General features: G+C 40.5%; 1 protein-coding gene, 2 long non-coding RNA genes and 1 other non-coding gene across 5 annotated transcripts; 1 reads left to right on the top strand and 3 right to left on the bottom strand.

Annotated features, from left to right (window-relative positions):
• Positions 1-1,686: 1,686 nt before the first annotated feature.
• Positions 1,687-4,106, bottom strand: LOC144533376 (uncharacterized). The gene is made up of 2 exons (XR_013503423.1): positions 4,019-4,106; positions 1,687-2,684 (listed from the first exon to the last, which is right to left on the bottom strand). It is a non-coding gene; the product is annotated as an uncharacterized LOC144533376 (long non-coding RNA).
• LOC144533375 (protein FAM177A1) lies at positions 3,988-6,643 on the top strand. Of its 2 annotated transcripts, none has more exons than XM_078274698.1 (5): positions 3,988-4,225; positions 4,512-4,682; positions 4,771-4,825; positions 4,944-5,038; positions 5,119-6,643. In XM_078274698.1, exons 1-5 carry the CDS (start codon positions 4,205-4,207, stop codon positions 5,317-5,319), a joined length of 543 nt encoding a protein of 180 aa, XP_078130824.1. In that variant the 5' UTR covers positions 3,988-4,204; the 3' UTR covers positions 5,320-6,643. The 2 variants fall into 2 exon arrangements, with proteins under 2 accessions (XP_078130824.1, XP_078130822.1); XM_078274696.1 differs by having other exon boundaries at positions 3,989-4,225; positions 5,116-6,643.
• Positions 5,973-8,962, bottom strand: LOC144533377 (uncharacterized). The gene is made up of 2 exons (XR_013503424.1): positions 8,737-8,962; positions 5,973-7,454 (listed from the first exon to the last, which is right to left on the bottom strand). It is a non-coding gene; the product is annotated as an uncharacterized LOC144533377 (long non-coding RNA).
• trnas-gcu (transfer RNA serine (anticodon GCU)) lies at positions 8,019-8,100 on the bottom strand. The gene has a single exon. It is a non-coding gene; the product is annotated as a tRNA-Ser (tRNA).
• Positions 8,963-10,826: the final 1,864 nt, after the last annotated feature.

Genomic DNA, 10,826 nt, shown 5'->3' on the forward strand with positions numbered 1-10,826 from the left:
TAAAGCAGAACTATCAATCGCTGGAGACTTATATATTATATAAACTGTAACATACTGCTCAACATGTACTCATTTATGCCCCTACATGCATATTGGCTTACATGAGCTAGACTCTTAACTGTAGTGGAAGGCAGACATTATAGCACATTGTAACACCTTTGCACTTTATATTCACTTGTGCAGGGATTTCAGTGGGGATCTGATGGAATTATAATGCCCGAGGCACTTAACCCGTTGTTCTTTATACCTGGAACGGTGGATTTAAATGAGCAGAAATCAGACCAGTGCTAGTCCTTTTATTTTTTTTAATTCAATTTTATTTATAGTATAAAAATCATAAAAAAGAGTTATCTCAAGACACTTTACAGATAGAGTAGGTCTAGACCACACTATAATTTACAAAGACCCAACAATTCCAGTAATTCCCCCAAGAGCAAGCAGTTAGTGCGACAGTGGCGAGGAAAATACTCCCTTTTCGGGAGAAACCTCGGACAGACCCAGGCTCTTGGTGGGCGGTGTCTGACGGTGCCGGTTGGGGGTGTGATGAACAGTGGCAATAACAGTCACAATAAAGATAATAGAACTATGACTATAAATAGTAGTTGTAGTAGTTCATTGCGTAGCAGGGCACTGCAGGGCAAGTGTTCATTAATAGTGTCTCTGATCACCATTACAGTGCACACTCCTGTAGCTCAATATTCCTCCTCTAATGGTGTCCTTCATGTAAAATGTATTTCAAATGGTATTAAATCATCCATAAAACTCATTCTTTCCACGTCTTATGCCTATATACAGTATGTCAACATGATTTAAACATCATCCTGTCTATTAAAGGTCCCATAGGTGCTTTTTTTTTTGGGGGGGGGGGGGTTCATACTTGTGTACTTGAACATGTTTACATGCTTTTAACCCTTGTGTTGTCTTCCCCATCAACCATGCAACTTTTTGTTGTTCTGGGTCCAAATTTCAAACTTGAACCCTTTTGTCGCTCTTTCCAGTGTTTTTGTCGATTTTTTTTTTTCTGCGATTGTTTTTTGACGTTTTTTTTTAAACCACATTTTTCAACACGTTCTCACACTCGTCTCGTAAAATACGGACGCTTGGTCGGGTGCCTTTGTCGTTCTTATTGACGCTAAAAGTCTCCTTTAGCGCTTTAAGTAAACGCGCTTGGTCGGGACTATTGGCGTCCCTTTTGACGCAGTTATGTTCAGGAAAAGGTCGTGGGTGGGCTTACGGTTCCGTGACACGCGGGAAATACGGGACGGTTGGGTTTAGGAAAGGGTCGTGGGTGGGCGTACGGTTCCGTTACAAGCGGGACGCGAACCCTGCTCTCCTGGGTGATATTCCTGTGTTTGACCTATCCACCCCCCCCAACCAACCTCCTTACGTGGAAATTGGCCCCAACATACTACTCACTAAATCCTATCTAACTGCTGCTCTCCGCGATGCGTTACATAAACACGCTGAAAGACGCCTTTTTCATCGCATCAGACGCTGACAGCCACTGTCCAAACATCCTTATTTTACGAGTTCGGAATGAGAACGGGTTGCATTTTTACGACATTTGTCACTTTTCCTAAAGTTCTTTGTCATTTTTTCCCCCCGATGTCTTTGTCGATTTGACGTTTTTGTTGTTTTGTTTTTTTCCCCCCAACATTTGTGCCACTTTTGGTACTACATTTGTGCTACAACATTCTTTTATCAATTCTTTTCTTCAAATGCTATAAAATGTAATAAAAACACCCAAATTCATTGGAAGAAGTGAGCTGATCACTTATTTTACTTGTGGAGTGTTATATAGAAACATCCACGTTATTTATTTTGACAATTTGGATGAAAGAAACCCACATTTCTGATATAGAAACTTAGGGTTAATGTTAAAAAAAGAACAACTTATTTTTCTCATACTGTCTGAATATACATGCATTCACCCTCTGTCTAAAACGCTCCGTTTTAAGCGCCTGTCTTTTTAAATCCCTCCTCCCAAAAAAATACGTACATATAGTTGTGACATTATACAGAAGTCCTGACGACCCGTTTTAAAAGTTTCTGAATACGGACTGTGTGCGTTTACCTTTGGATAAAGCATTTTGATACTTACTCCCAGTATTTATATAGAACCTCCTGAACTGCTGTATGATCACAAAAGACATGGAAATCTCACCTTTTTACAATATAGGACCTTTAATATGTAAAAGGGGGTACTCCACCAATTTTACACAGAGAGGTCAGTTGTACTGGTCATGGTTAATGCTACTCAAAACCTTTTGTATGATGTATTTTGTTTCTCTGGAGGAGTTTTGTCGAGCTCTGCGTAAGAAAATAACTGGTGATGTAATCGGTTATCTCACCTTGAGCTCGGAGACGACAGATTTCTAAAAGAGAGCCTGCGTTTCCCAACATGCAGCGTGTCCCAAATCCATACTACACGCTAGATCCATACAGTATTTCAATCAGGAGAGACTTCGTTGCTGATATGCAAAGATGTATTGTACATACGCATAATATGAAATGTACAGTCTTTGGAGATTAGACAACCAGAAAACCAAAGGTGGTGTGAGGAGCCCGAAAAAACCAAGGCGAGGAGCCGACGGTAGCGGCCTGCCGGAGGAGGACCCAGGAGACGTGCGTGATGAAGACTGGAGGTGCAAGGGGAGGAGGAGGGTCGTAGCCTGAAATGACATCTGAGCAGCAGAGAGAGAGGTTTAAAACAGGGATGTCATGCTGTGATTGGCTCGTGAAATTCATGGCTGCTTCTGATTGGTTAAAATAAAAGTGAACGCCTCTAACAGCTGTTCAGTTTAGAAGATGAGAGGTGAGGGCCGAGCGTTACTGCGCAGCCTCCAACTGAGAGAGACGACGTAAATGTGACGTGAGCAACGTGTCTGAAAGTTGTAAGTCTTCTGGTAGCTGTGCCAAGAGAAATCTCAATCATTCCCAACATTTGCAGAGACGGAGAGAGTAGGTATATGTAAGGCACATAGGCACAGGCTAATTATTGCTAACTAAAATGCTAGCTAACATTAGTAGCGAGCTTCTCCTGTACTATACGGTAATTTCTCTACTGTGTGACAGAAAGTCGCGTGGTTATGACACAATCGTTAGCCTATTTTTACAAAAACGCCTACTACGGAGCCATAACGTGAGATACAAGGTAATGGAGCCTTTTATACATTGTCGTGTTTCTTTAGAAATAAACAACGGACAAATAAAGTCTTTAAACGCTTCAGATGTAAAGTTATTCGCTGTCAAAGTGGCGCCAAAATGAACGGCAGTCAATGGAATGCTAACGGGAGGTGACTGCTTGTTAGCATCAAAATGGCGCCATAGGAGCTACCATAGACAGTAAATAAACGGGAGCTACGCGTTCCGAGGAGAAGCTAACCCCCTTGGGGGAAAAAAGTGATTAAAGTCTTCCTGAAGGAATTTATGCTGTGCTCCATGTACTACATACTACTCATCATAATACACTTTTAGCAGTTAGTATACAACGAAATCAACACACTTTACAATGAGGAAATGATACAATACGTTCTGTGTCAATCACACCGCAACTTTTAAATGTTTCTGCCAACTTGTTCAGCAAAATGCTTTATCTTTCCGGAACTGTCTCATCACCACCCACAATGTATTTTTAAAACGTTCATCTGTGAGCCGGTTGGGCTCCGCTTGGCTGTTATCTGTCATGTAATTGAAATACATTTTAGTCAACGTCAAATACGCCAGGCTTAGTTTAAGGGAAACATCCTGGATTTAAATATTCCGACTTTAGTATGAAGTGCTGCAGCCAGCAGATAAACAAAATGTATGTATGATATCAAAGAGTGTGTAACAAATGATTTCTGTAACTTTCAGGCCACCTAAGGGACAAATATAAGGGGAATGTTGGAAACATTTAAAAGCTGGCAATAAACCTTGACATTCTTCACAATGCAACAAGCCCAGCCCCCCCCCCCCCTCAAGCCCAGCCCAAGAATGAAACTGATTGCATCACAGCGACAGCTCTCTAACTACTTACCTGATAAGGTTTGCACCGCTGCACTCGCCGTCTCAGGATTCAAGAGGGATCCTGTGTCATGTAGTTGTTTTTCTCCACAAAGCAGAGTCGGCCGTGGATGGACACACGGTTAGCGGCTGTGACACGAGACGGGATTGAAAGTGTTGAAAGTGTTGCATTGGAGCGACAAAGAAAGACTTATGAAGAATGAACAACAGCCACCCGGAAGTAAGTGTTGTAATAATGAAGCAAGACAAACAGACGTGTTAGCTCAGGTTGCGTCCAGTTACACTAGCAAAAGGTGTAAGGTAACGTTTAACAGCTGTGTGGGACTTTGGTAAATCTTTACTCTGGAGCCTGATGTCTGTAAATATATATATATATATATATATATATATATATATATATATAATTTATTTTTTTTAAAAGACTATAAATGACAACATGATGCACACAGATAATAGGATACACACACAACTTGTCAAACAAACAAAAAGCTTGTCCTATCTGTCAGACATCACCTGACATACAGGAAACAGAGTTTGGGAGTCCCGCCCTGACCAAACAGAGGAGGATTACCTACTTCTCCAGTGGGGAAACTCTGGAGGAGGAAGACAGTGAAGAGGAAGAAGAGGAAGAAGAGCAGTCATCAAACAGACCTCCCTTCAGAGAACCTGCAGAGAGGGTGGGACATTGTTTAGAGAGAAATGTCATGTTTGATGTCATAAAGTGGCATTCCTATCATCTGTTTGTTTCCGTCTCTTGTTTCTCAGACTAGGCTGTCATTCAAGAATGTGGCCCTTCTAGTTGGAAGGATTTCCCTGCTGGGTACGTAATGTGACAATTAAATACATACAAAGCATACTGAATTAATAACGGGCCTAATTATAGTTATGAATTTAGTCTAACCGAGTTACTACTGTTATGTCATTGTTGCCAAAATTAGCTTGCGATTTCCTTGGAGAGAGACTAGCTGGTGCACTAGGACTGAATGCAGCCAAATACCAGTATGCCATAGATCAACACCATCGTGACCACAAGGTAATGTGAAATACACTGACAGCCCTATGGATGGTTATTTCCTTGTATTTCACTCTCTGTGTTTCCTCTATCTTCAGCAGACAACAAGCAGCAAAGCCACAGACAACCTGAAGGGAGAACAGGCAGCCACCATCCATCTCTCTTCCGGACTGGATGGGAGTCATTACGGTGCTACAGGACATGTAAGATGCCCCGCTGATACCCAGGAAAGCTGTGATGAGAAACACATGGACAGAAGTGAAGGTTGTCACAACAGAGCCTATCAAGCAGATGAGGATTAGTTGAATTAAAACTAATGGGACGAAAAACAATGGAATAAGAGTTGTGATTTGTTTAAAGTGCACTTTGTATAAAAAAAAATAAAAAAAATACAATAATGCTTGCCTAAAGTGTCGTTGGGGCTGTTTATAGTATGGTACTGCTACAACAAAACAATATGAGAAGACGAGGATGGGATTCGAACCCACCCATTTTTTTTTTTTTAAAGCTACATTGTGTAAGAATTTCTCCCATCTAGCGGGGAAATTGTTTCCGACAACCAACTGAATATTACCGTATTTTCCGGACTATAAGTCGCTCCGGAGTACAAGTCGCATCAGTCAAAAATGCGTCATGAAGAGGAAAAAAAACATATATAAGTCGCATTTATTTAGAAATTTATTTCACAAAATCCAAGACCAAGAACAGACATTTAATCTGGAAAGGCAAGTTATTCAACTACACAATAGCACACAGAACAAGGGGCTGAATACGGTATGTGTCCGGTATGTTAACGTAACGTAACTGCACTGTTGACGAGCCTCTCCCAGCAGCACGTTGTTCAAGCACCCATCTTGTGGACTCCTTCCTCCAGCTCTGGCCATCTGGATTTCAGCGTGCGACTAGCTTTCTTTGTTTTCTTCATTGTAGTAAGACTAACCTTTTCTCCAGTCCCTCACAAGTTTCTCACTCACTCCAAACTTTCGTTCTGCTGCTCGATTACCGTTTTTGGCTGCGTATTTTACTACCTGCAGTCGCCTGCAGTTTCTTTTCTTACTCAGTTGTCTTTAGGAGCAGCATATAGTCGTCACAAGCCTAGAGTACCTGTAGACGGTAATGTTTTCAGCAAGAAATAACATTTAAAACATGTTAAATTATATATATTTTGATATATAAGTCGCACCTGACTGTAAGTCGCAGGACCAGCCAAAGTATGAAAAAAAGTGGGACTTATAGTCCGGAAAATACGGTACTTTCTAGACCTTCCCATTCCGAGCACCTACGGTGGCCGAACCCGAAATGAGCTCCTAGTATCTCCATCATTTACACGGAGCTGTTCTAGCCACTCCAATATTATCTTTGGTCTTGTCGCGTTGTCGTTTTAATTCTCTTTTTTCGCTTCCCTGGCGAGTAATCTCCCCCTGGCATTCGTCGCGGTGCGGGGTGCCACTGAGTTCAAGTTGAGCTTTGATATCTTGACCTTTTTCTACTGTTGGTTATTTTGTATTGTATATTGTGTATTGTTTGTGTATATTATCTCTTTGATTGTTTGGACCTTGTTAAGCACTTTGGTCAACTATGGTTGTTTTTAAACGTGCTATATAAATAAAATTGAACTGAACTGAACTGAACTGAGTGTACAAGGGCAAAAGGTGGAGGTATGTCCCCTCTTTAGCTAATGTATTTTAAAGATGGAGGTGCATCTAGGTCGCTCCTATGTATTCTGAATGTCAGATTCTACGCTTACGAGAATACTTTGATTCGTTGGTGGAAGTAATTACACATGAATGAGCACATATTTGTGAAAGAACAAAGAGGTTTTTTGCTAAGAATCAACTCAAAAAATTACACAATGTAGGTTTTAAGAACACAAACACCTCCAATAAAGAGTTTTTCTTAATATATAAACACAAACAACTCCAATAAAGAGGTGTATGTGTGTAGTGTTAACATAAACATAGATAAACATAACAAAGGTAACACAAACACTTTGACCCGGCCTTCTCTGCTGACTGGGAAAAACAACACTGGGTTTACATTTAAAGTACATTTTCCCCTAAGCCTAACAATACTCTGCACCCAAATAATGACATATTCACACTATTTAACACTGAAAACAAACAAACAATAGAACTGAGGAGAAACCATTTTCCATGACATTTTCCAGTATATTTAATGATTCAATGGCATCGCTTACCTAGTGGTATAAACACTTGCAGGGGATCCTTTTCCCTAATATGTCTTGTTTGGGGACAGTAGTTTGACCTTTCAGGGAGGGGGGGGGGTCAGCGGACAATCAGCAATCTGCTGATTTACCGCCCTCCATCTCCTGACCCCCGGCCTCTTGCCAGTTGAAAATTTGTACTTTCCCTGGGCATACATCACAGGGACATCACACCTGCCCAGTAGGCATCTGATTTCCCAGTCTTTGTCATTTCTGCAGACATTAGGGACAAGAAAACAACAAAAATGAACCATAACAGATGGAAATACTTCATCAACTACTGATCACCACAAGCAAGACTTTATTTCTCAATATTTCAGCAATATATTTCTATCAAATGAACAGTAGCCTACCCTATCAAATGACAAATATGTTGATTGGTAACTAATTCATTTCACAATTTATTTTAGTCAGAAAGTTTGTAACCTGTGACTAAACGGTGGCCATCCAATCAGCGACGAGATTCACATGACAACCTTATCCTGTATGATGGCAAAGGTCACTGGCGCAATCAAGACAACGGTGCGTCGGGGCAGCTATTATCGTTTCTTAGGAACTGATTGGTTGTTTTAGCAATGTTCGGATCTGTGTTAGGACCTCGTTCGAATATGTTAGGACTTGTTAGGAATCGTTAGGATGTGTTTGGCAGTCCATTTGCTACAATAATGCTTGGCTAAAGTATCGTTGGGGCTGTTTATTGTATGGCAATGCTACAACAAAACTATATGAGAGGGGGGGGGAAAAAAAAAAAAAAAAAAAAAAGGAATTCAAAACTGTCGACGAGGATGGGATTCGAACCCACGCGTGCAGAGCACAATGGATTAGCAGTCCATCGCCTTAACCACTCGGCCACCTCGTCCACGTTGCAACATTATACCACCACATCCAATATAAACATGCCTGTTATGAGAATGTTGCCTTTCGCGAACGAGATTTAAGTCCCAAAAAGCTGTTTTATGTTAGTGAATCTAACGTTCGCTATGGCATGAACGTTCCTTGCTGACGTTAGCTAACGTGCTAGTAAGCCATGCTAATGTGCTATTGAGCCAGCTAACGTTACGAGTAAAATTTCAGAAGTTGTGCAATAAATCTGCGTCATCTGCAATTCCCCCTCTTACATGCCTAACCTAGCACAATACATGAGCCTGGTTACATTTGAGTAACGTTGTTTGTGAGTGCGACGTAACAGGTAAAGTTAACGTTAGCATATTAGTTTTTTTGACGTTAGCTTAAGTTTTCTGCAACACCTTTAACAATAAATTAATTCTAACTTGTCAATACACCACTGCTCCCATCTGTCTCAAGCGTTAGCTAGCTACACGTAAACCTCTGAAAATGACATCCAGACTATCGAAGGGAATAGCCTACTCATTATGTCCATGAAGTTAGATCTTAACAACCACTACAATTTCCTTTACCAAGTAACGTTAACATTATAGTGACATTGGGAGAGCTGGTATTTTCAGTATTATAACAGAAAGCCCTGTAACCTTACCCTAGTAGAAACTATTTTGTAGGAGTTGGCAGTTATCCTTAATACAATACAATATGCAGTGCATTGTAAAAACTTGGAACCATGTAGAGTAAAATATTTCTTCCAGTCAAAATATGAATCCACAACCGTAAAACCAACAGCTGGACTATACTTGGAGTCTATTTTACCTCTATATCTCGTTTCAAATCAGGACTAAAGGTACTTGTAAATTAAAGGGATTTACACAGGACAGTGCTGTCTGGGTATTTGTGGCCATCTAGTGGTTGAATTAGGTCATTTTAAAAACACAAGAGACTGAGTGACTCCTTCGCTTGACTTAACAAAAGCACAGCAGCAATTACATAGGCCGACATTAAAAATCACAGAGGATAAAAACAGAATAACACAATAAAGTCATACACTTATTTCCATTGTAGTCATCTAGCTAGTAAAACACGAATGTGTTTTTACCCATTAGAACAGGGGGTAATAATACAATACTGCTTGCCTATATAAGTGACCCTTTTTTCCAGTTAAGATTTTTGAAATTCAAAGGCTCAAGATGTGTCCTTGGCTGAACTTTTATTATAACACTGCACATATCATACTATATATTATTTGCACACTCTGACCTCAACCAATTCAGCCTATTTTTTTCTTATGCAACAGTTATTTTGAATGTAGATATTCGTTTCTGTATTTTATGTTGGTTTCATATTATAATATATTCCACATAATTGTAACTTATTGAGGCAATAAACCCTTCCCACATCAATCTGTTTTAATAATAATCCGGTATACCAAGAGATGGCAGCATAGTCTAAATGATTTTGGACTAGAGCTCCAGCAAATGTGTGAAGAAAGAAGGTGGGCAGCTTTGTTCTGTTGTCATGTGCACAAACATGTCTGACTGCTGGTCCTCTCTTCAGCTGGAAATATTGATACTTTTAAAAGTATAGACTAAAAATATACTTCTTCAGTCTCGCTTTTTCCTTAGTGTCTTTAAATGTTATGGTTTAAGTGTTTATACGTATTTTAATGTCATCATTTCTATGGCTTTAGTGTTTACACTTAACCATGGTTGATCTTGTTTTGGCAATAAACTCTTCTCTGATTCTGAACCCACATCGATCTTATTTTGAGCCTTTTGCAGTTTGCTTTTGGAGCGTTGTAATAATCCGGTCTACCAGGAGATGGCATCATAATCTAAATGATTTTGGACTAGAGCTCCAGCAAATGTGTGAAGAATTGGTGTTGTGAATATGTAACATTCCGGGCAGAGCAGCAGCTACGCGACACTTGAAGATGATGTAATATTTAGAGCGACAACGGTACTTTCACCAGGGTTCGTGTCCCATGTGTCACGTTTCCTAAACCCACTGTCGCTTTCTTCTTTTCCTAAACCCAACTGTCCTGTTCTTTTCCTAAACCCAACTGTCCTGTTCTTCTTTTCCTAAACCCAACTGTCCCGTTCTTCTTTTCCTAAACCCAACTGTCCCGTTCTTCTTTTCCTAAACCCAACTGTCCCGTTCTTCTTTTCCTAAACCCAACTGTCCCTGTTCTTCTTTTCCTAAACCCAACTGTCCCGTTCTTGTCCCGTTCTTCTTTTCCTAAACCCAACTGTCCCGTTTTTGTCCCGTTCTTCTTTTCCTAAACCGATCTGTCCTGTTCTTCTTTTCCTAAACCCAACTGTCCTGTTCTTCTTTTCCTAAACCCAACTGTCCCGTTCTTCTTTTCCTAAACCCAACTGTCCCGTTCTTCTTTTCCTAAACCGATCTGTCCTGTTCTTCTTTTCCTAAACCCAACTGTCCCTCGTTCTTCTTTTCCTAAACCCGATCTGTCCCGTTCTTCTTTTCCTAAACCCAACTGTCCCGTTCTTCTTTTCCTAAACCCAACTGTCCCATTCTTCTTTTCCTAAACCGATCTGTCCTGTTCTTCTTTTCCTAAACCCAACTGTCCCGTTCTTCTTTTCCTAAACCGATCTGTCCTGTTCTTCTTTTCCTAAACCCAACTGTCCCGTTCTTCTTTTCCTAAACCCAACTGTCCCGTTCTTCTTTCCTAAACCCAACTGTCCCGTTCTTCTTTTCCTAAACCCAACTGTCCCGTTTTTG

This window comes from Sander vitreus, chromosome 18, assembly GCF_031162955.1.
Source record: "Sander vitreus isolate 19-12246 chromosome 18, sanVit1, whole genome shotgun sequence".
Classification (NCBI taxonomy): domain Eukaryota; kingdom Metazoa; phylum Chordata; class Actinopteri; order Perciformes; family Percidae; genus Sander; species Sander vitreus.